Raw genomic sequence first — 25,376 nt, 5'->3', positions numbered from 1 at the left:
AGGCCAGGTATAAAGGATTGGGCACGTAGCTCGAGTGTGGTTCACTGTCGAAGGCAGCGGCGTCATAAGACAAGATCATGGTGATGGCTGACTCATCACTGAAGGTCGAGCTCCAGCTTTGCGCATCATCTAAAGTAGGTGTATCTAGACCTGAAAATCCCCTTCGAAATCGCAAACTAATGCTCCGGCTTTCTAGTGTCCTGATCAGCTTGGTTCTGACTGATATTCCGGAATCAGCGACTCGCACGCTTTTATTTGTGGCTTTCCAGCAAACCAGCCCCAGATGAGCTCTACGGTGTTTAGATTGGCCTAATTCAATCCTTCGAAAAACATCCTCCTCGCAACAACACTAAACACTCCACGGTACCCATGTCACAGCCATGGGATTATATCGCTAAACTTGTCTGTATCGGTGATTCCGGAACCGGGAAATCCAGTGTATGTGCGGCCGATAACTTCTACTGAAAACTGTCAACTAACCCTTCCATCACGCCTTTGTAGCTGACTATCCGACTATGCGAGGGTCGGTTTTCTTCTACACACGATGTCACAATTGGCGTCGAGTTTGGATCCCGCATTGTCCCAGTTGGGCCGCCCGCATCAAGGGATCTGGAGGCAGATCCTCAGATTCACCTTCGCACCGGCGACTCTCTTGATCAAGAGTCTCTCTCAACTCGTCAAGACGCCTCTAACGCGCCTGCTACTTTTGGACTGCCTAATCCTCCTCGAAAAAAGCAGGAAATACAGAAAAAAATGAAGCTATCGCTCTGGGACACCGCTGGGCAAGAAACCTACAAATCCATAACCCGGTCCTACTTCCGGGGAGCCTCCGGTGCCCTCCTCGTATTCGATATTACTCGCCCGGCCACATTTGCTTCATGCACCCAGTGGCTTGAAGACTTACGCCAAATCGCTGAAGAGGGCATTGTTGTCATTCTGGTAGGGAACAAGAGTGATCTTGCGGGAGACGATGCGGATACAAACCAGAGACGGGTCACTAGGCAAGAGGCAGAGGAATGGTGCCGCATGAATAATGTTGTGCGTTACCTTGAGACGAGCGCCAAGTCAGGCGAAGGAGTAGAACGTGCGTTTCTCGAAGTTGCCGAGCGCATATACCGGAACATCGAAGTGGGCAAATACGACCTTAATGACCGCCGCAGTGGAGTAAAGAGCTTTGGTGCTACTGGCGGTTCGAACAACAGAATGCCCAAGACCGTGACGTTAGGGATGAATGATGCGATGCGCAAAGGTGGTAATGGCCTGGGCGGAGGTTGTTGCTAATCAAAGTTACTACCCTAGACCTTCACTTCAAGGATGGCGTATCTCCCATTTAGGATGGTCTTGGCTTTCTGATCCCGTTGTTCCTTAACCGCGCGAGCCGGAAGCATCCTTAATTATCTCGTTTGATACAGAAATGTTGCTATAATCAGAGCAAAATACACATTGACCGATAAATAATACAGAAGTCTCTGCTTTGGATAAAACTAAGGGAGTAATGGAAGCAGCATGAGTGAGAGGTCGAGAAGGTAAAGGGACGTCGCACGCTAAGTGCGACATCGGGAACGGTGACGCACTATCACGGTTCCTAGTTAGCGATTCGCCAACCGCTCAGCCAGTTCAAGTGACGCCACTGTTGGCTTGGACCTTCAATGCCGAACACGATCACCCTGAAGTAGACGAAGACCCCAGCGACCAAGCCATAGAGTAGCCCATACACCAAGCATCGAACCTTGGTGTTCAGGGTTTTGGTAAGCCAATCAACACAGAACCCGAAAGTCAGGATAGCGTAGTATAGCGCGGGGTAATAGTGGTGGACATAGGTAACTCGCGCCATAGCGATGAAAGGCACATAATGCAGAAACCAACCAAGAACGGGGTACAAGCCGGCATAGTGAATGTGGTCAATATCTGCCTGGCTAAGCTCGTTGTAGCCGCGCTGCCATCGCACAAGGTACCAGAAGGTTAGCAGTCCAAAGACAGCTAAACTCAAGGTACTACCCCAGTAGACAACGGGGTTTCCAAGTAGATAGTATTTGACGACCTTTTCGTCCCAAGAGCACATGCGTAGACCGACATTAAGAATAGGCCATTGCCAAGGTTTCGACGCAAGATCGTCCTGCTTGTCAGGATCAGGTACCAATGCATTGTTCGACGTCATCATCGCAACGTTCAAATGTACAAAGTCTTTAAAGAAAGGAGACTTGTACGATCCAGGGTCACCCGGGGGAACTGCAATTCATGTCAGTATAGTTCAAATAATTAACAGACTCTGCGGTGTCATACGTCGGTCGTTGGTATGAGTTTCAATATTCCAGTGCGTATAAACGTCACGGGGTTTGTTTTCCTTCACACAAGTTGTTTCAATTTGCTTGAAACCCCACTGAGGAAGATTGGTGTTCCCGGCGCGTAAATAACAACCCAAGACGGCATGTCGCAAACGGAACGCAGTTGTCAGAGTTCTAATCCTGCTCCTGTCTCTTGAAGCAACATCATCGACAACCTCAACCTTCCAGTGGTCCTTATCATCTCCAATAGTTAAATTGCCATAGCAGGAAACCTCGTGGTGGTTCTTGGTTATTGGTGCGGGGATGTTGTGGGAATGAAGGTTACGGCCTGTCTGGCCGTGGATCAGACGGATGACATCACCGTCACCGACAAACCTAAGAGGTGCGTCTGCATCGTACTGGGGCTCCTTGCGATTAGGATAGATGAACCAGTCGTTGTTCGCGTCCTTGTGGTGATAGCAAGTAACCTGTTGCTGGGAGGAACCTTCAGGATACGTCTGGACATGAGAATGAAGTAGCCCGCCGCCGTAACCCATATTCTTCAAAGTGACCCTTGAGCCGAATGCAATTTCTAGCGGGCTGTCTTTGCCCACCTGGGTACCTTTGAGATTCGCTTGAAACAACGAGCTCATCTGCGCATCGCCTGGGCCACTGTTCTCCAGAATCAGGAAGTGGATGTAAAATGAAAAGACATATACCAGAGCTGGTATTAGAATCAAGCCCACCACGCGTACCGCAAAATGTTTAGCTAACGTCAGCTGTAGTCATTATTAGCATCAGGCAGACTTAAAAAGTTTTCGAAAAGAGTGCAAACCTCAGACATCTTTAAATCACCAAATTTATTCCACAGGTCTTCAATGGTGTAAAGGCCAACAAGTGCAGTACAAAAAAGGCCAACCCATTTGACACTACAAACGCAGCCGATACTCACGCCGGTCAGAAAAAGCCAGGTGAACCACTCAATGGAGAAACTCGCATGCTGGAGACGGTGAAATTTTGCCCAACAAAATGTGGTCGTGAATGTGAAGCAAAGGAGCATAGAGTCAAGCAATATGAATCTTGAAATAGTGGCATATGAATTCTCGAAAAGCACCATGAGGCTCACAAGCCAAACAGTACCTCTACGAAAACCAAGCTCGCGTGCCGTTAGGTAGGCAAGCGGAACGCACACCACGCCGAAGGCAGCGTTGAATAGGCGCATAAAGGTGTAGTTAAGGTCTTCCGGGTATGTTTCGCCAGATTTAAACTCGAATGATCCGTTGTAACCGGCAAGAAGGCCCGACAAGCCGACAAGCATTTTCCCCAACGGAGGGTGAACATCAAAGTAGAACTCGCGCTTCAGGTAATGTGATCCAAACTTTCCGAAGCTGGAAACATTGTAAGCTTAAGTAGGAATCCCATTCAAGGTATAGGTAGTTCATACTGCGCCTCGTCCCAGGTCACGATATTTGAGCGGCCAATTCGGTACATACGCGTAAACATTGACAAAACTGTCAAAAGAATCGGAGCAATTAGAGGTTCCCAGTCGGCCAGAGCGGAGAGATAAGAATAGGGCTATATATGACATGAGTACATTAGCCACTAGGTAGATCAACAGGCGACCTTGGAGACCAGAAGAGGCCATACATACCCGCTGTTTCTGTTTCTTGTCGTCAGGTTCAATCAAGCCTGATGTCCTGGCCTGTCCCTCAGTGCGAACATTCCTACGTCGCACATCGGGGGCAAAGCTCGCACCAGTGGTCGATACAGAGCCAATGTCAACCATGCTGGGAGATTGGCTGGATTCAGAAAGCAAGATGTAGAGAAAAATGAGAGATAATAGGAGAAGTGGCTGATCTTCAGATGCAAGCAGACAATGTAAAGATAGAAGTAATCGAGGAAGAGAGAGCAAACATAGACGACTAGTAGTACGGTACACTCATATCTGGCGGGCGACTGCGGAGCTTCCTTTGCAATGGAATAGGAGGTAAGCGCGCGAAACAAGAATCTTCTTAGGAATTGAAGGGCTCGGATGAAACAGTAAAACAAGGATGTCAGTAGGCGGTATTAGGGGTTTGAAAAGAGGGTTATATGTAAATGGTGGGCGGGCAAGACAACATCAAGAATGAAGTTTGAAGTCGAAAATGGCGACCTGGCCAGAAGTGTATCCAACGCGGCAAAATACTTATTAATAGATATATGTTTGAGCGCCGAAGTGCCGCCGCCCCGCCGAGACCACTCAAAAGGGCGTATTTGGGTATGTGAGTTCCAACAAAACACTCTGGCGGTCCAGAATTTCCCAGAGCTCCCTTAGATTTTTTTTTTAGTAGAATTATTCATGCTACTTTCCAACACAATTGATTACCCTATATACGTTGTACGAATATATATATATCAAGCCCCTCACCCTCCGCGCGGTTCCATTATTTGCCTATAGCACTGTAAATGCACGGTGCGGACGGACACTGGGCCGGACTTGTCCGGTGCTTCACGCCCGATAGCCGTTTGAAGATGATGTTCTGCCCAATAAGTAAGACTTCAAATTGAAGGGTAGCAGTAAAACAAACGACTGCCGTTAGGCATCTATGAGGAGAAAGCGCTATCATCGAATTGCAAACCGAAAGCCCCGAATAAGTGTGTAACGAGATCGAGATAGAAAAGACGGCAAGAGCCGAGAGAGTAGTGCATCTATAATGCAAAGAAGTCGAAGGAAATTGCAGTGACGATAATTCAGCATCACCAACTCTTCACTGCTCAGCCTCTTCATCCTGCTGTAGCCTTCTATACTGGGTATCTTGTGGACGGTTCGATGACCCCATATTACGACTGACTATATTCGATATCCAACCGCCTAATCCCTCAGGTCGACCTCCATTATCATCCTGAGGGCCAGTTTGAGGGCTTTTCCCGTTGTTTTCACCCGTGATGTTGGGAGGATTGATGTTTAACCCGGGAATGGCACTATCTGCTCCATGCTGGCCATACTGCCGTCTAATGTCAAGCGACGGCACAGGTGAGCCAACACTCATAAGAGAGCCACGCTCCCCTTGAGTAGCGGGTGTAGGCACGGCAGTGGTCGCATCGCCGAAGAGTACGTCCATATCCTCCAGACGAACTCCGCTTGTCTCAGGATAGAGAAACCATACTAGCCATGTCAGAAGAAAGCCCATTTGAACTGAAAGAGATACTCACCAACAACAAAGCTACATGCACAAAAAAATGCATGAACCAAATAAAGCCTCCATTTTATGGCAGCCTGAAGAACAGGCGTAACCTCCCCGACTAACCAATTGAAAGCCCAGTTAGTTGCCGTGCTGAGACTGGCACCCTTTGCACGAATGCTCAAGGGAAGAATTTCGGGAGGGTATAGCCATGGTATCGGACCCCATGAGGCACCAAAAGCAGCATTGTAGATCATGACAAAGACAACGGTGAGGGTTTGCGTGGCTTCGATATCGATAAAAATGAAATAGGAAATTGCCGAAAGAGAAAGAACCATAGCCAAGGCACCGGAAAGAAGTATGGGACGCCTTCCCCAACCATCCACAAGATACCAAGGGGGAACCGTCGACGCCAAGTAAGTTAGACCATTTATTCCAGTCATGAGGATGGCATCACGGCCCGCCCAACCGGCGGACTCGAAGACAAGCGGCGCGTAGTATGAGATGACATTGATCCCGTTCAGTTGCGCGAGTGCTTGTGCGGACATTGCAATAAGGACCCGTTTGTTGTATCTTTTGAACATATCAACGTAAGACCGTTCCCCTTCTTGACGTGTAATAAGCACGTTCATCTTGATTTCCCTGTACTCCCTTTGAGCCTCGGGATTGTGGAGATCTCCTTTACCATAGAGGTTTGCAATGACTACCATACCCTCTTCGTCATGATCATTATCCAATAACCACCTACAATTAGGGTGAGCGTTAGAGCCAGTTTCACGAATTGCGCCTTTTTGAGAACCAATAGAGGCCTTACCTTGGCGATTCACAAATGATGAGACTTCCCAGGCCAAGTAAAAACCCCATGATACACTGCAAAAGCAACGGTAGGCGCCAGGAAAAGTCGTTGCGGATGAAACTGCAAAAGTAATCGACCCAAACACTAGCAGCATATCCGAAGATATTTCCCGTGAACTCAATACATGCCAATTTTCCTCTATTGTGAGGGGGCTGGTGGTCAAAAATCAGCATCATCCATAGTAGCCTTCTTGAATAGGAAGATGAGGGCAAACTGTACCGATATCTCGGACTGATATACCGGGACAATAGTGGACAACGCTCCAACGCCCAGACCAGCGACTATACGGCCAAGCATCATCATAGGTAGCCCCGTCGCAAAAGTCTGGAAAGCGCCTCCTACGAAGAACACCATGGATCCATAAAGGATGGTTCTGCGGCGACCAATTAAGTCGCCAATTTTTCCAACGAGTAATGAGGAAATGAAGGCCCCAACTTCTAATATTGCTACGACAGTGCCGATTTCCGCTCGCGACGGCTGGTTGAAGTAATCCTTGAAGTACAGGCCTCTGTCTCCTTGTCAGTAAAGATAGTCTCAATTTGTACTTCAGCGTGCATGCGGGAAGACGAACGTTATAATTCCCGACATTACACCCTGGTCATAGCCGAACAGGAAGACACCTAATGACACGAATACACTTGTGAAGTAACTGTAGCTTATTAGTGGCCTGGTCTAGAAATACCAGGATAGCAGGGTTCCTCACAGCAATGGCTTCCCAACTAAGCCATGCGTTTGAGTAGATTGCCGGCTGCCAGGTGACATTATGGCAGCGATAAAGCGTTCAATACCAGATATCTTTCTGGGTGGTGGTTGTGGGATATCTATTTTCTCAAGATCAAAGTCGCCAGCGGTTTGCTGCTCCTGGTAGTGCACACGTTTCGCTCGTTTCGTCCGTGCCGTCGATCCGGTTCGACCGGACCCCCCACGACCCAGGGAATTTATGAGGCGGATTCGGAGAGGATCCTCTGCATCAGCGATTTGTTCAGCCAAATCTCCAGTATCGGTCCAAAGCGAGAAATCCGTCCCGACTGAGTGAGCTGAGGAGATAGAAGAGCGACGGCTGCCTTTCTCGCTTGCAGACTCTAAGGCTCCAGCGGGCAGATTCTGGGACTCGAATCGTAGAGGTCGCAGGGGTATGGTTGAGGAAGTACGCGGCGACGACGACGACGTTGTTGGAGGAATGTTGGCGGTTGAGGGCTGATGTCAACAGCCCTGTAGTTGGTGGGGAATCAAAAAGGGTGGATGACTGGACGTCAAAGTTGGGGTATCGACAACCCTTGGTCACAAAGATCGTTTCCCGCCGTGTGAGTTTGAACCAAATAATCACATCAAAAGGGCAGATGAACCAAGACGCCCTGTTGGCGGTCTTGTGATGGAGAAAGTAACAAACGGGAAACTTGAAAGTTGTCCTGCACTAGAAACGAACTACTGCAATTGGACGCAGGCGACAACCCGAAGCGGAGACTCGTGAACAATGCGGATTGCAACTTAACAGAACGTGAACAAATAGGGAAAGCAATGATGGTGGTCCTTTGGGATTTGCTCACGAGACGAGATGACCAGCAATGCAGGATGACGGTGGTTTCTCCCGAGGTCGGCTAGCTAGGTATCCAGCCAAAAGGAGACGGTCAGGCGGGAGGCACTAGCCAACAATGAAGATCTGACTCTTGATAGGCCTCCCACAGAGCGTTGAACATTACGGGGTAAACTAGTTGCGGCACTCCAGTTTCTCAGGCCGTCAGACACTCTGCTGTGGGTACTCGTAAATATGAGGCCGCCTAAGGCTGATTTCGCCCTGAAGTGGTTCTTGACTGCTTTGGGTGTGGCTGTGACGATCACAAATGAGCCTGAGCCCCCGTCACTGTGTTATATGCTAGACTGCTACTTTGCATAATCCGGACAGACTACTTTACCAGACGACTAGGTAACAATTTAGCAGTAGGTGGTAGTCTACTTAACCAAGTACGGTGCCGCCAGGCCACCGCCCGAAACTGCCCGTTGGATTTGGTGGGGATTTTCGGGCGGTGCCTATGGACCATAACCGATCTCCTGGTAGCGTAGTATTAGTGGACCATACACCCTCAAATACTGCGACGTACCCTGTGCCTGTAACAGGAATCCTCCATGGCACTTGGGGGGGAACCATCGGGGCCGATAGTTAGCAGCAATAGATAGGGCCGCAAAGATATATGCGCAGTCATTACCCCAATCCCTATGAGCTGTTGTAAGGGTGCGAATTTCGGTGGGCTTGTCTGACACCACAAGTATACAATTGTACCTAGGTAGGTATCGTGAGTAACAGATACGTATGGGGTTGGCCTCTGTAGGGGCTTGTCTCTGAACCGTGAATTCAAGCCTGATAATAAGAGAAAGATAAAAGGACACCATACTTATGCTTCAACCTGATTAAGGACTCACATCTATGTCTAGTCTATCTACAACTCAGCCCACATAATACTCGAAAGAGTCTATACATAAATGGTCCGCTAAAAGATACAGCCGGGCAGTAAGGCTCCCAAGGATTGATGACGCTTTTTCATACGGCCAACGAAGCGCGACTATGTGACGTCTTTTGACAGTTTGTTGAGATTCTCATGACAAAGATTGGTGTTGAGATGCGCTTCACCCTTCTACCGACTCGTAAGCGTGCGACATCCATATGGCATTAGCTGTGCAGACTGCAATAGGCTGTAGTCTAGCAGATCGAGTATTGGGACATGCCAAGAGATCTGTGACCGCACCAAATAGGTCCTCAACTTGAGTCCCAAAGCCCATAATGGGTGAATTTCGCAGATGAGAAGATCGTCATGGCAGCAGAATATCAAAGCCATCTTTTCGTATGTATGTGGCATCTGCCATGCTTGCATGTTTGCGGCGCACTAACTCGAAAATCACGAGTCCGGCACTTGTACTGGGAACTTGACGAAGAGCATTGCCCAAAAACCCTCGATAAAGCCATCTGGTCCAGCCTCCAGCTCGAGTAGCCTTTCTTACGCACCGCTTATAAGTTTCCTGGTATGCTAAGTAGTATATTCGCAGCATTTGCCTTCTCGAAGGGCGTAAGGCTGCCTGGTGGTCAAGGTATTCCAACCGTGCAATGTGAATATTTTGTATCTCATTCAGTGGGTGTTGGATGGTCTGCTGGGCGACAGACGCGAGAAGGCCCGCAGCTAATAAGAAACATGGCTCCAGAGCATAATGCGGTTTGATTAGCGGCACTCCACGGTCGCTGGACTGAGATGACTGCAGATAGCCCCTTTTTTGAGGGCTTGAGGACCCATAATAGCGAGTGAGGAAGGAGTAGTACGCCTGCGATTTGACGTACTCGAAGAAAGAGAAGAAGACGGCACTGCCGAAAGAGTCGCGTAAAAATGACAGACTCCAGCCGGCGAAAATACCGCGTACTCCGATCTGTTGTAGTTTGCGCTGGCCATAGTGCCACATGCTTTGATAACGGCCTTCGATGATATCGTTGGTTCTGAGGCGGACCTGCAGAGCATCCAGGGGGGCAGCTACAACAGACTGAACTGAGCCAGCCACTAAACCGGCTACGAAAGTATCGATCGGGCTAGCTGGTGGGTATGTACGTCTCACACCTTGCGACACAGGCTCGTACAAAGCACCTAAGACTTGAAGATACGAAGTATACAGCACAGCTCCAACCCTATTACGACATTCAGCTGCATTTTTCGTCTTCGGCCGGGGTTTTCAGTACACTTACCCAGCATTAGCCAGCAAAGGGGGCATAACCTGATTTGGTATGAACCGCCATCCATAAGTGCGAACAGCATGAATGAGTAGACCCGGAGTAGTGGTGTGTAGGGACCAGCGACCACCTTCAGATAGACGTGGGGAAACAGCTCGAGCAAACGCCTATTCAAAGATAAAACCATTTATTGCATTAGTCGTCGTGGGGCAATGCCGAGTAAGTTGAGAGAGGGAATCAGGATATGTGTACCATGTAACTGTGAAAAAAAAAAGAAGGCTGCATTAGCCTACAGCAAACGCCGGAAGAGAAGCAGCTGAGTACCTACTCAACCCGTGTGCGAAAGAACGCCTTTACAGGGACTCTGAAATAGAAAGCAACAAGTTGCGCACTAAGAGCACGCACACCAGCGGCTGAAGCGCCTGTGGCCGCATTGCTCCGCGGATTTCTGCGGGTGCTGGTGTCTTCTGAGGTCGACGGTCCGCCGTCACTTTGTATCCGGTGGCTCAGCGAGTCTTCGGGAAAAACGTCCATGCTAAACTCGAGTTCGTCGTTGAGCGCAGACGTTGAAGTTCAATTAGATGATTTGGAACGCTCAACATTGGTCTTAGATAGAAACATTGTAGTGGCCGGCTCCGCATATAAAGGTGATGCAAAAAGGCAAAATTGTACGAGACGAGGCAGAGATGCTAAAAAATTGAGTCCATATCGGAAATAACTGCAAAGTTCATCATACGAGTCTCGAATTTTTCGGAAACAAAAATAAACGGATAAATTCCTGCTTACAGCAGCGGGCGGTCTTCTATGATGATGTGCAAACAATTCAAACATCCTGATTCCGCTAAAAGCTAAATTGCAAACGCCAATCTAAAAGTTCCAACACGCGCGCCATCTCTCGCGTTTACTCCCATTGCTTCGCATTCATTCCTACGCCTAAAATCCACAAGGAATACAGGATTTTTATCATCTGAACCTACCGCAACCATCACGTATCATCTAAGCAACCTAAAGTGCTTTTCCGTTTCCGCTTCTCACTTTGCTACAAGATTCAACTTCACGAACCGTCTAAGCATCCTTGAACCCCTTAGTCCTTGCGCCAACGGCAGGTCGCTGGAGCCGCGGCGCCGCTTTGGGAGAAGTCACATCATGGGCGACGAGATTGTCATTGACAAAACAGCCTTCTTCAATCGTCTCTCGAGCTTCTATGCAGCATGGAAGGCAGACAAACGATCCGCTAACTCTGTCTTTGGCGGTGCGGGCTCTATCATTATTTTAATGGGGAAGACAGATGAAGCAAACAGCTATCAGAAGAACAATGCGATACATGTATGCTGCTTATGTCGTCGGTTACTTATTATCTCTACTGATACTTCTAGTTTTGGTTACTCGGCTACGAATTCCCGGCTACACTTTTCGTCTTCACACCGGAGGTTATGTACGTTGTGACAACAGCAAAGAAAGGTATCACCTGATCCGAGCAAGGAATAGTCCAGGAATACTCTCTCCCTAACTTCATGACAGCCAAACATCTAGAACCCTTGAAGGGCGGAAAGATTCCGGTCGAGATTCTGGTAACGACCAAGGATCAGGAAGAAAAGACCAAATTGTTTGAAAAGTGCGTGGATATTATAAAGTCCGCTGGGGTATGTTTTCTATCATGTCCAGGGATCAAGATGGGCAGGTGTGTGGTTCGTTAACTTCCGACGCTAACAAACTATCTGCCAACAGAATAAGGTTGGTATCTTACCGAGAGACACAACCACAGGTCCATTTGTGGAAGACTGGAAGCGCGTGTATGGGAAGATATCCGGCGATGTAGAAGAAGTCGACATTTCGCCCGCTCTTTCAGCCGCATGCTTTTCGGTCAAGGATACGGATGAACTAGTACGTCTATTCACTAACAACGTCGATAAAAGTGGTCTAAAGGTTTACAGGTGTCCATAAGGAATGCATCTAGAGCTTGCAGTGGTCTGATGTCCGATTACTTTGTCGATGAAATGTCTCGATTGCTAGACGAAGAAAAGCAAATGACGCATAAAGCTCTATCTATGCGTATTGACGCCAAGATTGACGACGCTAAATTCTTCAACAAGCTCGCAAAACTACCGTCGGAATTCGACCCTCAGCAAATCGATTGGGCTTATGGTCCCGTCATTCAGAGTGGCGGGAAATATGACTTGAAGTTAACAGCTGTGTCTGATGACAACAATCTGGAACCCGGAATCATCGTTGCTGGATTTGGCATTCGCTATAAAACCTACAGTTCTATAATTGGGCGCACCTACCTGGTTGACCCGACAAAGTCCCAAGAGGCAAACTATGCCTTGCTTCTAAGTGTTCATGAGGCTGTTTTGAAGGAGGCCCGTGATGGTGTGGTAGCCAAGGAGCTCTACAACAAGGCCATTGGAATTGTGCGAGCTAGGAAGCCGGAACTCGAATCCCACTTCGTGAAAAATGTCGGTGCTGGTATAGGAATTGAGCTTCGTGATTCGAACATGATTCTCAATGGGAAGAACACCCGGATTTTGAAGAGTGGGATGACATTTTCTATCACGGTTGGGTTGGTGGATGTTGAAGAACCGAGCGTGAAGGACAAGAAAAAGAATGTCTATTCAATGATGATTACGGACACCGTTCGGGTTGGAGAACAGGGACCGCACGTATTCACCAAGGACGCGGGCATTGATATGGACTCTGTGTCCTTCTATTTTGGTGACGAAGAAGAGCCGCAGAAACCTGCAAAGGAGAAGAAAGAAACCAAATCGAGTGCGATTGCGAGCAGGAATGTCACGAGAACAAAGCTCCGCGCTGAACGTCCTACGCAGGTAAATGAGGGAGCAGAGGCGCGGCGCCGCGAACACCAAAAGGAGTTGGCCGCTAAAAAGACCAAGGAGGGTTTAGACCGATTTGCAGGCACCACTGGCGATGATAATGGGGTCACGCAGAAGAAGTTCAAGAGATTCGAATCCTACAAGAGGGACAATCAATTGCCAGCCAAAGTTAAGGATCTCACAGTCTATGTGGATCACAAAGCATCTACTGTTATTGTTCCGGTAATGGGTCGACCAGTCCCATTTCACATCAATACCATCAAGAATGCTAGCAAAAGTGATGAAGGGGAGTACGCCTATCTTCGCATCAACTTTCTTTCCCCAGGACAGGGTGTGGGAAGGAAAGACGACCAGCCTTTTGAAGATCTGTCAGCACATTTTCTAAGGAATCTAACGCTCAGATCGAAGGATAACGATCGATTTGCGCAGGTAGCTCAGGATATTACTGAGCTTAGAAAGAATGCCCTGCGCCGTGAGCAGGAAAAGAAAGAGATGGAGGATGTGGTTGAACAAGACAAGCTAGTTGAGATCAGAAGTTTGTCACCCTTCTATGACATATGCGTCTGAGACTAATCCAGAGTCAGATCGTCGCCCCGTGAAGTTGCCTGATGTTTACCTTCGACCTCCGCTTGACGGTAAACGAGTTCCCGGCGAGGTTGAAATACACCAGAATGGTCTTCGCTATGTCTCTCCCTTCCGCAACGAACACGTCGATGTGCTGTTCAGCAATGTTAAACACCTTTTTTTTCAGCCTTGTGCTCATGAGTTAATTGTCTTAATTCACGTCCATCTCAAGACTCCTATCATGATCGGCAAGAGAAAGACTAGAGATATTCAGTTTTATAGGGAGGCTACCGAGATGCAATTCGATGAGACCGGGAACCGAAGGCGAAAGCATCGCTATGGGGATGAAGAAGAGTTCGAGGCCGAGCAAGAGGAGAGGAGGCGTCGGGCAGCTTTGGACAGAGAGTTCAAAGCATTTGCCGAGAAGATAGCTGATGCTGGGAAGGATGAGGGTGTTGACGTCGATATTCCTTTTAGAGAAATTGGCTTCACCGGTGTCCCCAATCGCTCGAATGTTCTGATTCAGCCAACCACAGATGCACTCGTTCAACTGACTGAGCCTCCCTTCCTGGTCATCAGTCTCAACGAAATTGAGATCGCGCATCTAGAGAGGGTGCAGGTGAGTTAACAACAGATATCCTAGTCATTTAGGCGAATCTAAAAATGCTGTACAGTTTGGCCTCAAGAATTTCGACCTTGTCTTCGTTTTCAAGGACTTCCACAGGGCACCAGTGCATATTAACACAATTCCTGTGGAGAATCTGGAAGGTGTGAAGGACTGGCTTGATTCTGTGGATATCGCATACACAGAAGGGCCTCTTAATTTGAATTGGACCACGATTATGAAGACAGTTGTCAGTGACCCGTACGGCTTCTTTGCTGACGGTGGGTGGTCTTTCCTGGCTGCCGAATCGGATTCCGAAGATGGCTCCGATGAAGAGGAGGAATCGGCTTTCGAGCTCTCTGAATCAGAACTTGCCGCAGATGAAAGCTCAGAGGAAGATAGTGACTACGATGACGATGCTAGTGCTGACGATGATTTCAGTGCGGATGAAGACGAAGAGAGTGGAGAGGACTGGGATGAGCTGGAACATCAGGCCAAAAAGAAGGATAGAGAAAGTGGATTGGACGATGAAGACCGAGGCAAGAAGCGAAAGAGGTGACAGGCCGGTCATCTATGAACCGCCACTGCTCTCAGCGGCCAAGCACCCAGCCGAATCTTGTATTTTACTTGACCTACAGTATTAATGGAATCGTTCCCGCTGCAAATCATTAGTGATCACCGGAACCTCCGGAAGGACATGTTGACCTATATTATCTGGCTATAGACAGACAGCCTGCCTTGTTGAAATGGGGCGAACGCGTTCTGACGGAAGAATCGGCAACCTAGCTGGTTGGATTCATAACCCTAACGGATTTTGGTTCAAGGCCCATCATACGGCCTTCCATTTTACAGGCTGGGGTGCAGAGGGGTCCAGGAAAAGGGCTTTCTCATTGACCGTCAATCAGTTATGAATGAATCATGCTGTACGGCCACATATGGCATCATTGCGCTGTCCATAAGGTCCGCTATGTATCAATTTGCACCAATTCCCTGTCCCTGTCATCACATGTTACATGTGGATCGAACCGTGGTGAACCAGTGAGGCTATTTTATCATTTCCCTTCCCTCATCGTGAACCACATGTCACGCATCCTTTTAACCTGGGCCGGCGTGAAGTGCTCGTAACACTCATCAGAAGAATAATCCATAAAGTTGCGTACAGGGTCCACACCCGGGCTTCCTGGGCATGAGTCTTTGCGAGCAGGACATCCATCGGTCGGAACAGACTCCTGGGGTGTGTCATGTATAAAATCACCCTCGTTGTCAAGGGAGCAAGACTCCCCCTCGAAAGTGTGCAGGAGTCCGTTCCAGTGACCAATTTCGTGTATGGCGGTTCCGCCTCGGTTATAATGCGTTAGAGACCCCCCTGGCATAGTTTTTGCAAGCACGTTGCATCCGTCCTTCACGTAGCTGGAACGCGGACTAGTACTGTTAATACTGGGGTCGGGTAAAGTGCAGAAACCGAGGACGCTTGAGGATAACTGTTCCGAAGTACCGAGCACATTACCCTGAGCCTCGGAGCCTGAGAGAACTTGGAGATCGGACTGGAAGTAGACATTGAGGGTTCGGTAGCTGCCTCTACGGAGTGCATCTTTCATGCTAAGCTCGTCTTCATTACGCGCCCATTTATCGTTGATCTGGCGCGTTACCCCTTCAAGACGGTAGCTTATTGAGGCGTTTTGATATGCATCTTGGAGGTATGATAACTTATTATAGTTAGTCCATTAATCAACAATATGCGATGGAAAAAATAGCTGGGCTGGCACACGAATAAAGATCCAGAACTAACCTGAGTAGCAATCATACCGTCCGATACCACGTCGCCACTCGCCTTGCTGCTCACGACATGGAACCATATCTCTATCTCAATAAGCTCCAGCGCCTTCCGACTCTCTTGCTCGAGTATGCCATCATTCCCGAGAGCGCTCACTCTCCTAAATTCCGCCTTCAACGATTCATCTGGGCCTGCAGTAGCACAAAATCCCCTGCCCCAACGAGGAGCAGCAAGACAGGTTTGCTGAAGGAAGGCCAGCATGAGAACCAGGCCCTGGAGTTGACGAAGTTGAAGCATCTCGTCTGAGGGAATGAACGTGCCTGGACTTACCGAGGATGTTGGGCAATATTAAAAACGAGTCCCAGCGTTGCTAGCAGTTACGCGGCATGGTATGCAATCATTGTCAATTGTTGGCATTGGAAAATTTGTTGAACCAGGCCGAGAATGAGACAGCAAGGGATGCAGAGACCGCGGATGGCGGACATGGGAAAGGAGCTCATTTGCCCCAAGTAAATACTCCGTGTTCAAAGCCAAAGACGCAACACGCTGCAGCACCTCAAACTTATAAGGATTTGCTGAAAATCAGGCCCGTATGCGCTAATACAACCTTAGGACGCCTCAACCATAAACACTCTGCTGCCCATTACCAAATTGAGAAAGCCGAAATGAAAGCCGGGATACCACTCGAATCAGTATCAAGGGGCATGTTTGCAAGCATTATTGATATACAGTATGTGAAAATGAAAAAGGGAAATACAGGGAAATTGAACGCCAAACAAATAAACTTAACGGGAATGCGCCCCATTCCTATCATCCCGCCCAGTCGCGATAGCGGAGCTATCCTGTTCGTTGTTCCAAGTCAAATATGCATGATCTCCCAGTTTCCTGAAGATGTCAGCTTATGGCCGGTTGGAAAGGAAAAGCCTTACCTTGGACGGACTAGGTGCGCAATTGTGAACATAGCTCCGAGAAGAACGCAGACACCTCCAACAACAACGTAGGCAATCCCCATGAATGGATTTCGGCCTCCAAGAACACTTCGGGTGGAAATTAGAATAGATTTGGTACCGCCATAATCGGTGACGGGAAAAGCTGGCATGCTGTCAGCACTATACGTACGCAATTACTCTCATTACTATGAACTCACGATCTTTGATGTCCAACCGATATCGTCCCGACTGCATGGATTCGTTGTCATTTCTCCGGGACAGCTTGCTAAATGTGGGCAATGCGGCTGTTCTCATCCAAACCATGAAATCCTCATCTTCATGCAGATTTGGGATTCCATTATCGTAGTTGGGATAGCGCTCTCGCCAATTGGGTGGCGGAACTACCGCACCCGGTTCGTACTCAGTCTTCTTGATGAGCTCTTTGTCACTGTCCCACGCGATACCCTTCTTGGTCATATTGTACGTCTGGGGATCACCACGGCGGCCGTTAACAAGTATAGGGTTATTAATTGTGTCATTGAACATGGAGTTCGCGATGAGTCCGCAGGGATAGTAGGCCTTTCCGTTTTCATCAAGCTTGAGGGGATCGCATGAGCCACCATTGATAGTGGCGTTTTTGACAGCCTTTCCTTTCAGCTGATCCATATCGAGGCTCTTCACGTATCTTCGATGATTCTGGTAGAAGTTGGTAAGACGGTAGTACATGAAAACCGGCGGCCCTATAGTATCCGGAATATCAAACATCAGTCGGCAGTGATCCTCTCCATTGTCGTTACGGAAACGTTGCCAGGATGGCCGTTGATCGAAAGACGATTTGAACGTATATTTGAATTTATCATCAGGGATCGATACAGCATCCGTTGTGGCGTCCTTGCAATCCGAATAGTCTATCACTAATTCTTGAACCTAAGAGCAAAAAACTCAAAGTCAGAAAACAAGACAAAGGTACGGGGGAGTCTGATTGTACAGTTGAACTAGCCCATAGCAATAACCCGCCGATAGGGGCAAAAATGATTCCGACGATAAAAAAGAGAGGTAAAACACTCTTAGGTGTCAAAATCGGCCTGCAGCCCGTCAACTACTAACCCCAGCATAAGCATTTGCATTTGCGGACTTACTGCCAGGCTTTTAGACGTTGTTGCCGGAAGGCAGTGTCTGTACCCTCAATCAGTATGTGGAATCGTACGGATGATGCGGAGCTCTCACTTGCTGGCCTTCTGTTTTTGGGCTTCTTATCGATGTCGGTATCTCCCCTATGTTCTTGCTCACTAAATGGCTCAGTGCTGTTCCCCTGTGAATGAGACATAGTTTCTCATAAGACCCATTCCATATGTAAATAGATATAAAGGTAAGCGAACGTGTGACAGCGAAGATTGTCGCTGTTGTCTAACTAGACAAACCGTGGTGGCGCAGATAACGGCGGTTGCGTGCTTGGTAGGCATCGCCCCAGGAATTCTTGAGTCAGCATGGCAAGCTAATCTTAGCTATGTCTCTGATTCGCTTTTCACGACGCATGCAGTCCCACCGACCAAATACAACGTAAGTGTACTGCATACTCTGTTTATTCTCTGTCACAGCTGGGCTGAGCAAAAATGTTCTGCGCAGGGGATTTACTAAGCATGCGGGTGATTTAGTACCTAAGAGCTCCTTTGCTACGTCGGGCCTTGCTCGTTCTTCTAAAATCACGCACAGGACAATTCCATTGATTGGTATGATATCGCGGCAATATGAACCCTGCATCTCAGGCAGATGGGATTGATTATACAACCCTTAATACATTCGCATGCAGCGCCTTGACCATGAAAGGGTTATACCACTACCTTTTGTAGGGTCAGTGATACATAAATATTACTCGACTTCATTTACAGAGTAATCTACTATTACACCGTATTTACTGCGGTAGAGTGGGACACAGGTGCACACTACCCCGACCCTGTAGACCGGGCTTCCTACTCCGGGTCTCCTCCTTTCCGAACCATTAGTCCATATGCGTCAAGAAAAAATCAGATCTACCATTTATTGAGAAACTAAGGGTTCGAACATCAAGACAACAACAGAACTCATAATGTGCGATTTCCACACAAGCTCAATTGGGGAACAACTCTATCTGAGCAAAAATTCAACGCTAACCGTTTCGAAGTGACCGCAGACCCGCAACCAAACGCCTGTAGCATGGTCCAGGGCAAAACAACCAATGAGCCAAATCAAGACCCTATCTCAGGGTCGCATATAGATTAACCAACCATGCCTTGTGAATTAAGGAGCAAACAAAACAAAACAGAGTCCTTATGCAGTGACCTGATGAAAAGAGGAGAAGCAGGGGTATGAGGCCGTATGCTGGATATAATGGAGCATGGAGTCGACTTGCTAACCAATTAGCCGGATAGCAAAAGAACACCAAGTGAACGGGACATTGCGCGGGCTATCGGAGCAGCCCTGCGGTGTGACATCTCATCATTTGAGATACTCCTGAAAATGACTTGGGTTGAATAAACCAACCCGTTCATAAGCAGTCCAAAGCTTGCTTGCTTTATTCACATCAATCTTGCAGGCCTGTTGAGCGTCTGTCTTGCGGAATTCTTTGCCAACTCTCAAAGCTTTGACGCGAGCCTCAAAGATGCGCCGCTTGCTGCAGAGATAGGTAGCACAAGAGAGCCTCAGAGTGGCAGCCAGGTTTAACTCAGCCGGGCTCAAGAGGTGCCGGTCGGGGTCATTACTTAGGTCCAGCATCTGACCTTTCCAATCTGCCTTCAATGCTTTTGCGTTGCCACCAAGGGTCTCTAAAGAGGGCGAATAATCTTTGATGGAGCTAAAATCTGTGTCATCCCTGCTCGTGCCGATGGCACGAGAAGGCTTGGAGTTCGGCGTGTGTACGTCAAACGAATCCAAAACCTTTTGTTTCGGGGTGGACTTTGGTGTGCGCTTTACTCTGGGCGTCCGCTGCACACGGGATTGAGCAGGAACCACCCTTTTTGTTGGCGCTGGCGCGATTCTTTTCAATCTGCCATTTGAAACTTCTGGGCGATGCCGGTTCATCATGATTAATTGACGCTCAAGGGTATGTCTCTCCTCTTTGGCCCACGCCGCCGGATTCCGATTGTACTGAGCTGATACAATCGGAACACAAGAAAGAGCCAGGAAATACTCATCGCGCGTTGGTTTATTGAGTTTATTGTCGAACATGGCCATATGAGAATCAATGTGCTGTTCCATCACCGCTTCGGGAGACGGCGGCAGCAGGGGGGCAATTAGCGGCTCATAACTGGCAATTTCGGGAACGGGCTCATGCGTTGAGAAAAGAACAGGATCTCGTGATGAGACCAATACATCCCCATCAGGCTGCTCAGGGTCGGTCGACTTGCTTTTCTTGTTGTTCCCAACGTACGGAGTCACTGGCGGCGACGGTAGTTCCATTTCTAACTGTGTCCGTTTCCGGTTAACTGAAATGGGTGCAAGCTTCATTTCCTGAGAATGTGATTGATCCTGCGATAACTTGTGAGGAGGAAATGTGGAGTTAAATGATTCGAACGGCTTAGACTCTGGGGGGGACATGAGGCTGGACACCGAAGGTAGACGGCCCATGCTGGGCTTATGACTCGATGCCAGCAATGAGGCTGTAGGGAAAGATGTCATCTCAAAGAGTGCGGCACCGGAACCTAGGTATGGCGCGCTTTGAGTCGAGTAGAGACTGATGCGAGGTAGATCCACAAGATAATCGCTGGCGACCGTCTCGATATATAGTGGCCTAAATGTCAGGCGGGGATAAGGATGATGGTGATGGAGTGATGTTTATAGAAGTCAATGGAACGGAGGGAGTTTCGCAATACTGGCTGAGCACACGGCTGAGCACACGTGAAGGTGATTTGTCAGGGCCTCTTTGTTCTGTGGCGACAGGCAGGCAACAAGTACTCCGGAAAGTGATGGCCTAGTCTCGGCGATAAGGGAATCAGAGCAAGCCAGAAAAGCTCAACAACTTGTAAGACGAGAAGCAAAGCCCTGGGAGTGAGAAAGAATAAATCAAAGCGCCCCTGGGAGGCTTTGGCTAAAGGGTTTACGTATGAGTCAATGCGTTGCTGATGGGCGGATGGGCCTGAAGTTCTATGCTTGTTATTGTACAATGGATGTTCACGAGACTGCGGGGGTGGTGCGTGGCTGTAGAAGCAGCGAAGCCAATTCCCAACACCGCAGTACCAATTGGATATATCAGGCAGATAGCAAGCGCCATATGACCTTCTTAACCATATTCGAAGATGGGCGTCATACCTTATATCTGGAGACTGAATCAGTCCAGCCTTCTCTAAGTCGGCAAGGCATAAGTGAGCGTGTGATCGGAGGAGGGGGGGATGATCCACCACATGACGACAATTGTCACGGGAAGGGGCTAGGGTGATTCGCAGCATCTACAGTCAACTACATGGCAGATGAGGCATAATTTTAGAAGGTTACGGCTGGCTTGGCGTTTGGCTGTCTGGCCGTCCCATTTGAGGGGACGAGCTACCTTGATGACTGCAAATCCGCCAATGGCTGCAAACAATTGAGTCGTCGTCAGATGTTGGGCTGAGAGCCATGGATATCAGATTGGTGGCTGCCTTAGGTTCGGGTGTCTCGAGAGGGTATCGGGCTTCCGCCACCTTGCGGAGTTAAGGGTCTTGGTAACCCCGCCTCAATGAGTACGGAGTACGCTTCCGACGACGGCCGAGCAGAAATGACTCAACTTGAATCTCCAGAAGAGACTTTTTAAGGTACTATACCAGCCAGTAAGAATTATTTCCTGCGGTAGCCTTCAGTCATAATGTACAGTAAATGCTTCAGAGTAGTATTTTGTATTATGACTCAATCATCCAAGTGGGACCTGATTAATACTGATATCAGCTAAGGAGATTGACGCATGAACATGCATTCTTGATGCAGTTCAATAGTCGATGCTCAAGGATAGTCTGAACCTGCATGCCATACACCTACGCACATTTCAAAAATGTTGAGTACCTTCTGAACAGTAGGAGTAGGGTGACGCGGCGATACTCTGAGTATTGAAGTAGTGCCTAAGCTGGCCGTGGAGCACCAAAGCGCCACTCCACGTGGGATTGGAATTAATAAACCCTGGTACAACGAGGTATTCTGTAGATCTTTTGTGGAGTGATATCATGAGGCATTCTGATATACAACTATGCTCATGCAGCGTTGACGACCTCTTATGCCGTGTCCAGTTCCTCGTTGAGCTCTCTACTAGGAACTTCGGCTACAGGTCCAACATCACGTGATCTGAAAGGAGTATCATTCTGGAGGCTACATCCAAAATCACAGAACAAAAAAAAAGTCAGTAGGTCTTGTGCTGCATGGCACATGCCTTTACAGGGCGGGCACCGAGCGTGGTATCCAGACCATTACTAAACTTCAGTAATCTGACAAAGAGCCTCATCACAACAAAAGCAGGTCAAGGGTTGTTCTAACGCGCCTATTTGGCGAGCCTGACATGGAATTATGGGCTGGAAATTACCAAGTTCATTGGTTGCTTAGACAAAATTAACATCGAAGGAAAAAAGCGCAGGGCTGTCTCATCAATTATTTCTGACTACAGGATAACCCTCGCGGTGTAAGCAACAGCATTTTCAAAACACACACTCATAACACACAAACAAACAAACAGTAGGAAACTCGAAGGATCCATGGCTCAGATTCGCAGAAACTGGTTGCGGAGAGTACTTACCGACGCAAGTAACAAAACAGCGAATGCGATGCTGCTCGGGGCGACCAGAACTGAAATACCGAACGCACCGGCAGTACTGATAGCCGTGTCTTCGAGGCAAGTGTGCAGTAGCTGATGTATCATGGCCTATCTCCAAGGGTACCGAGGTTTGTTTACATGGTAGCCATACCGTAAGCGGATGCTGGGTAAGAGAAAAGCCTACAGCACGTTCGAGTGGAGTTCGCAAATAGGATCAAAAAGGGTTAAGATATGTAAGAGGAAGCCATATCAACGCACCCCAATGGCACATGGTATAAAGCAACGGGCCTTGACACGACATGAGTTGGCATAGCCAGAAATGATGTGAGAATAGAACATCATCCCGAGCTAATGGTAAGAGAGTCATATGATGATTTTGCAGACAAATACCTGAAAGTATCTCACACGCAGTTCCGCAACCCGTGGGCCACACGGAGTTCTATTGACCTTAGTGTTTGTGTCGCTTCTCCTGTTTGAGCCTTTTCCTACTCTCGTGGGCAATCATGTCGCTGAGATCTTCCTGGAACTCCCAATTGGGGTTGCTCTCCTGCTGCCTCTGAGATTCGTAAAGCCTTTGCAGATTGTCCTTACTGATTCCATCCTCACTTTGCATATCATCCGGATTAACAGAAACATCAACATCTCCGGGTTTCTTGCGCTTTCGAGTCTGGTCTTCCGTTCCCAGTACAGGTAAGCTATCCGTAGCTGGGCGCAAATCATACGCCCTGTCACCGCCAAAAAAGCCCTGTACCTCCGTTTGCCTTTCGGGGATGATATGATAAGCACTCCGGCGATCAGCAGACTCCTCTGTTTGCGTTCCTTGATAGTGCTTTCGCACATCAAACTCTCCGGAGACATTTTCAACACCAGCCAGCTCTGACGGAACTGCTGACACTAGCCCACTTGGACTTTCCATTCCACTGGGGGTTTGCAGCCCTGCGTCTACGTCCTCTTCGTCGAGCTCTTCCTCTTCATCCTCGCTTTCCTCATCGGATAATTCTGGTTCCTGTAACTCTCCCCAGAGATCTCTTTCGACTGGTTCGCCCTGCTGCATAGTTTGCTGAGGTTGCAAAACACCGAAAATGTCGCCTCCATAAAGGGGTCTATTATGTTCGTCGACTGGCGGCTTCCCATAGCCGCCGGGGTGATAACCCCACATAGCACCCGGCGGCGGGGGGGCATTAAGGCCTGGAATCTTCAAAGCTGGGTAAGAGGGGGGCGGCCCATATCGCTGTTGATTTATCAACCAAGGTGGGGGAGCACCAGGCGGCATATTAAGAGCCTCCTTCAGCTCTGAACTAAGCTCCCCGGGGCGCAGATGTCGCTGGTTAGTCTCAAACTCCTTTCCTTCATAGTAAACTTCACCGTATCGAGTCAATTCTGGCTTGGTTTGGAAGCGGAAAAAAGCTTCGTATAACTTCTGATAGTCAATATCTAGTCGTCCCATTTTTGGCTGCACCCTCTCCCTTTGTTTCTGCTTGAGAGTCGCTTGTTCTTGCTTTTCTAGTGCAGCATCGCGCATTTCCGCTATTCCCGTCTCCTGGATGAATTTTGGCAACGAGAATGGTGCCTTCTCGATCCCCCTTTTGGACGATAGATATTCACGTTTGAGAGACCAATGAGACGGCACTGGGACAACGTTTCGGTGCGCTTTTAGATGAACCAGGAGCCGCGGATCAGGGGCTGAGGTATCTGTCCACTCCACTAACTCAGGCTTCTTGACCATTGCTTTTAGCTCAGCGACGGAGAGCTTGTTCAATTCTTTGCGTTTTCGCTTTGATAGAGTGGGAACTTTATTCTCTTCTTCCTCCGGAATGTCGGCATCATCATCGAAATACACCTCCGGTTTTGAAGGTTCAGCTTCCGGGGAGATGTCTTCAGTATCATCGAATTTAGTAGCGATGTCCTTGTACATTTGCCAGAGGGGATCTTCTGGGTCTAGCGTATCGATATGTCCTTTATCAATACCATTTGTTGCCAGAGCAGGGGGTGAGACTTCTTCATGTTGTTTGTCAGTTTGGTTACCGGTTGACGAGGTGCCCTTGAAGATTGTCAATTCGTTTGTAAAGCTAGAACTGTGGGTATTCTGGGAAGCATACCTGGGATTTCAACGCCTTTTTTCTAGCTCTTCTTAACTGGTTTTTACTCGGTTTCATGATGATGATTTTGGGTCGCGAGCTGCAATGTGACAAGTTTGGTCTAGGTGCCGACTGTATAGTGGGATAGAATATGATTTTGCTGTTTGTGTTGAAATTGAAGGACACGGGATTTTAATGCGTTCTCAAATCAGTGCGACTGATGCTTTCAGGGTCGGCGCAGATCTGCGTCTGGGCGCTGCGGCTACCTTACACTTAATCAGCTATTGCTCATTCTCACGTGATTTCAATATCTCATGATGGGCAACAACTCAGACTAAGCCGCGCTGCCCCCTGACCAAACTGTACTTGTATTATATAAGCTATACCCCTAACGTATCTGGCAAGCGAGTCGGCCATGCAAGCGAGTCGGCCACCATTGTATCCCATACTAGTCCAGCATTTTCGGAGCTCCAATACCTCGGCCAAACCTCATATGATCAGGTTTATATTTGTAACAGGCTGGATACCTACGCGCTAGTATAGGTCAGACCGCTTGACTAAAAAGGTACAAGACAACTGATCAGAATGATCAGTTGAATCTAGCGCCCTATATAGCAGCGAAGGCCACGCCTGAGCCGTTATTCTGGGGTTCAACCCATAACAATATTGTTAAATAGGCACACTAGAGTAAATTGAATCTTAATATCGGAATATTATAGGATATATATCTATATACCTTCAGGTAAGATATATTACATTGTATTTTATGTATTTTATCTTAAACTGGTATTATAGATTCTATAATCGTACGTATATAATCAATTAATCATGATAGAACTATATACTCTTTAAGTATATATATA

General features: G+C 48.2%; 10 protein-coding genes across 10 annotated transcripts; 2 read left to right on the top strand and 8 right to left on the bottom strand.

The window, feature by feature from the left end:
* Positions 1-161: 161 nt before the first annotated feature.
* On the top strand, positions 162-1,323 carry BDW70DRAFT_46883 (P-loop containing nucleoside triphosphate hydrolase protein). The gene is made up of 2 exons (XM_073744079.1): positions 162-438; positions 502-1,323. Exons 1-2 carry the CDS (start codon positions 370-372, stop codon positions 1,279-1,281), a joined length of 849 nt encoding a protein of 282 aa, XP_073596211.1. The 5' UTR covers positions 162-369; the 3' UTR covers positions 1,282-1,323.
* A 110-nt stretch (positions 1,324-1,433) lies between these two features.
* On the bottom strand, positions 1,434-4,395 carry pmt2 (protein O-mannosyl transferase). Its single transcript, XM_073744078.1, has 5 exons — positions 3,916-4,395; positions 3,709-3,839; positions 3,100-3,652; positions 2,284-3,043; positions 1,434-2,229 (listed from the first exon to the last, which is right to left on the bottom strand). Exons 1-5 carry the CDS (start codon positions 4,048-4,050, stop codon positions 1,586-1,588), a joined length of 2,223 nt encoding a protein of 740 aa, XP_073596210.1. The 5' UTR covers positions 4,051-4,395; the 3' UTR covers positions 1,434-1,585.
* A 493-nt stretch (positions 4,396-4,888) lies between these two features.
* Positions 4,889-7,516, bottom strand: BDW70DRAFT_46857 (putative MFS monosaccharide transporter). Its single transcript, XM_073744077.1, has 6 exons — positions 6,985-7,516; positions 6,853-6,930; positions 6,501-6,789; positions 6,240-6,433; positions 5,457-6,169; positions 4,889-5,409 (listed from the first exon to the last, which is right to left on the bottom strand). Exons 1-6 carry the CDS (start codon positions 7,041-7,043, stop codon positions 5,012-5,014), a joined length of 1,731 nt encoding a protein of 576 aa, XP_073596209.1. The 5' UTR covers positions 7,044-7,516; the 3' UTR covers positions 4,889-5,011.
* Positions 7,517-8,688: 1,172 nt separating this feature from the next.
* On the bottom strand, positions 8,689-10,724 carry BDW70DRAFT_135596 (putative mitochondrial carrier protein). Its single transcript, XM_073736718.1, has 4 exons — positions 10,316-10,724; positions 10,240-10,246; positions 10,003-10,154; positions 8,689-9,945 (listed from the first exon to the last, which is right to left on the bottom strand). The coding sequence occupies exons 1-4, from the start codon at positions 10,519-10,521 to the stop codon at positions 9,087-9,089; spliced, it is 1,224 nt and encodes a 407-aa protein (XP_073596208.1). The 5' UTR covers positions 10,522-10,724; the 3' UTR covers positions 8,689-9,086.
* A 92-nt stretch (positions 10,725-10,816) lies between these two features.
* On the top strand, positions 10,817-14,639 carry spt16 (chromatin-remodeling protein SPT16). Its single transcript, XM_073744076.1, has 7 exons — positions 10,817-11,313; positions 11,364-11,448; positions 11,509-11,630; positions 11,716-11,871; positions 11,922-13,353; positions 13,403-14,001; positions 14,057-14,639. Exons 1-7 carry the CDS (start codon positions 11,134-11,136, stop codon positions 14,543-14,545), a joined length of 3,063 nt encoding a protein of 1,020 aa, XP_073596207.1. The 5' UTR covers positions 10,817-11,133; the 3' UTR covers positions 14,546-14,639.
* Positions 14,640-14,834: 195 nt separating this feature from the next.
* Positions 14,835-16,371, bottom strand: BDW70DRAFT_46759 (zinc metalloprotease). Its single transcript, XM_073744075.1, has 2 exons — positions 15,776-16,371; positions 14,835-15,692 (listed from the first exon to the last, which is right to left on the bottom strand). The coding sequence occupies exons 1-2, from the start codon at positions 16,055-16,057 to the stop codon at positions 15,039-15,041; spliced, it is 936 nt and encodes a 311-aa protein (XP_073596206.1). The 5' UTR covers positions 16,058-16,371; the 3' UTR covers positions 14,835-15,038.
* Positions 16,194-18,105, bottom strand: BDW70DRAFT_46724 (CDC50/LEM3 family protein). Its single transcript, XM_073744074.1, has 6 exons — positions 17,917-18,105; positions 17,829-17,865; positions 17,678-17,774; positions 16,908-17,616; positions 16,690-16,852; positions 16,194-16,645 (listed from the first exon to the last, which is right to left on the bottom strand). Exons 1-6 carry the CDS (start codon positions 18,014-18,016, stop codon positions 16,546-16,548), a joined length of 1,206 nt encoding a protein of 401 aa, XP_073596205.1. The 5' UTR covers positions 18,017-18,105; the 3' UTR covers positions 16,194-16,545.
* A 602-nt stretch (positions 18,106-18,707) lies between these two features.
* On the bottom strand, positions 18,708-20,932 carry BDW70DRAFT_135587 (SWIRM domain-containing protein). The gene has a single exon (XM_073736717.1). It carries the CDS (start codon positions 20,341-20,343, stop codon positions 19,165-19,167), a length of 1,179 nt encoding a protein of 392 aa, XP_073596204.1. The 5' UTR covers positions 20,344-20,932; the 3' UTR covers positions 18,708-19,164.
* Positions 20,461-21,242, bottom strand: BDW70DRAFT_46717 (uncharacterized protein). Its single transcript, XM_073744073.1, has one exon. It carries the CDS (start codon positions 21,108-21,110, stop codon positions 20,577-20,579), a length of 534 nt encoding a protein of 177 aa, XP_073596203.1. The 5' UTR covers positions 21,111-21,242; the 3' UTR covers positions 20,461-20,576.
* Positions 21,243-22,711: 1,469 nt separating this feature from the next.
* Positions 22,712-24,869, bottom strand: BDW70DRAFT_46691 (U2 snRNP complex subunit CUS1). The gene is made up of 2 exons (XM_073744072.1): positions 24,535-24,869; positions 22,712-24,476 (listed from the first exon to the last, which is right to left on the bottom strand). The coding sequence occupies exons 1-2, from the start codon at positions 24,589-24,591 to the stop codon at positions 22,884-22,886; spliced, it is 1,650 nt and encodes a 549-aa protein (XP_073596202.1). The 5' UTR covers positions 24,592-24,869; the 3' UTR covers positions 22,712-22,883.
* Positions 24,870-25,376: the final 507 nt, after the last annotated feature.

Source organism: Aspergillus foveolatus (genome assembly GCF_047715535.1).
Source record: "Aspergillus foveolatus strain CBS 279.81 unplaced genomic scaffold BDW70scaffold_22, whole genome shotgun sequence".
In the NCBI taxonomy this organism is placed as follows: Eukaryota; Fungi; Ascomycota; class Eurotiomycetes; order Eurotiales; family Aspergillaceae; genus Aspergillus; species Aspergillus foveolatus.
This window is presented reverse-complemented; position numbering and strand designations above follow the sequence as displayed.

What these genes read in the sequence shown, in the direction of transcription:
- BDW70DRAFT_46883 (XM_073744079.1), top strand. Translation starts at nt 370, where the DNA reads ATGTCACAGCCATGGGATTATATCGCTAAACTTGTCTGTATCGGTGAT. An exon ending in CCGGAACCGGGAAATCCAGT is followed by an intron (nt 439 to 501) that starts GTATGTGCGGCC and finishes ACGCCTTTGTAG; the next exon opens with CTGACTATCCGACTATGCGA.
- pmt2 (XM_073744078.1), bottom strand. Translation starts at nt 4,050, where the DNA reads ATGGTTGACATTGGCTCTGTATCGACCACTGGTGCGAGCTTTGCCCCC. An exon ending in ACAAGAAACAGAAACAGCGG is followed by an intron (nt 3,840 to 3,915) that starts GTATGTATGGCC and finishes TGTCATATATAG; the next exon opens with CCCTATTCTTATCTCTCCGC. An exon ending in GTGACCTGGGACGAGGCGCA is followed by an intron (nt 3,653 to 3,708) that starts GTATGAACTACC and finishes CAATGTTTCCAG; the next exon opens with CTTCGGAAAGTTTGGATCAC.
- BDW70DRAFT_46857 (XM_073744077.1), bottom strand. Translation starts at nt 7,043, where the DNA reads ATGTCACCTGGCAGCCGGCAATCTACTCAAACGCATGGCTTAGTTGGG. An exon ending in TATATCAGTCCGAGATATCG is followed by an intron (nt 6,434 to 6,500) that starts GTACAGTTTGCC and finishes TTTGACCACCAG; the next exon opens with CCCCCTCACAATAGAGGAAA. An exon ending in ATCATTTGTGAATCGCCAAG is followed by an intron (nt 6,170 to 6,239) that starts GTAAGGCCTCTA and finishes CCCTAATTGTAG; the next exon opens with GTGGTTATTGGATAATGATC.
- BDW70DRAFT_135596 (XM_073736718.1), bottom strand. Translation starts at nt 10,521, where the DNA reads ATGGACGTTTTTCCCGAAGACTCGCTGAGCCACCGGATACAAAGTGAC. An exon ending in CCTTTGCTGGCTAATGCTGG is followed by an intron (nt 9,946 to 10,002) that starts GTAAGTGTACTG and finishes ATGTCGTAATAG; the next exon opens with GGTTGGAGCTGTGCTGTATA.
- spt16 (XM_073744076.1), top strand. Translation starts at nt 11,134, where the DNA reads ATGGGCGACGAGATTGTCATTGACAAAACAGCCTTCTTCAATCGTCTC. An exon ending in TGTGACAACAGCAAAGAAAG is followed by an intron (nt 11,449 to 11,508) that starts GTATCACCTGAT and finishes ACTTCATGACAG; the next exon opens with CCAAACATCTAGAACCCTTG. An exon ending in TCAAGGATACGGATGAACTA is followed by an intron (nt 11,872 to 11,921) that starts GTACGTCTATTC and finishes AAAGGTTTACAG; the next exon opens with GTGTCCATAAGGAATGCATC.
- BDW70DRAFT_46759 (XM_073744075.1), bottom strand. Translation starts at nt 16,057, where the DNA reads ATGCTTCAACTTCGTCAACTCCAGGGCCTGGTTCTCATGCTGGCCTTC. An exon ending in ACGGTATGATTGCTACTCAG is followed by an intron (nt 15,693 to 15,775) that starts GTTAGTTCTGGA and finishes AACTATAATAAG; the next exon opens with TTATCATACCTCCAAGATGC.
- BDW70DRAFT_46724 (XM_073744074.1), bottom strand. Translation starts at nt 18,016, where the DNA reads ATGTCTCATTCACAGGGGAACAGCACTGAGCCATTTAGTGAGCAAGAA. An exon ending in TGCTATGGGCTAGTTCAACT is followed by an intron (nt 17,617 to 17,677) that starts GTACAATCAGAC and finishes TTTTGCTCTTAG; the next exon opens with GTTCAAGAATTAGTGATAGA. An exon ending in GCGCACCTAGTCCGTCCAAG is followed by an intron (nt 16,646 to 16,689) that starts GTAAGGCTTTTC and finishes TGACATCTTCAG; the next exon opens with GAAACTGGGAGATCATGCAT.
- BDW70DRAFT_135587 (XM_073736717.1), bottom strand. Translation starts at nt 20,343, where the DNA reads ATGACATCTTTCCCTACAGCCTCATTGCTGGCATCGAGTCATAAGCCC.
- BDW70DRAFT_46717 (XM_073744073.1), bottom strand. Translation starts at nt 21,110, where the DNA reads ATGCTGCGAATCACCCTAGCCCCTTCCCGTGACAATTGTCGTCATGTG.
- BDW70DRAFT_46691 (XM_073744072.1), bottom strand. Translation starts at nt 24,591, where the DNA reads ATGAAACCGAGTAAAAACCAGTTAAGAAGAGCTAGAAAAAAGGCGTTG. An exon ending in AAAAGGCGTTGAAATCCCAG is followed by an intron (nt 24,477 to 24,534) that starts GTATGCTTCCCA and finishes ACAATCTTCAAG; the next exon opens with GGCACCTCGTCAACCGGTAA.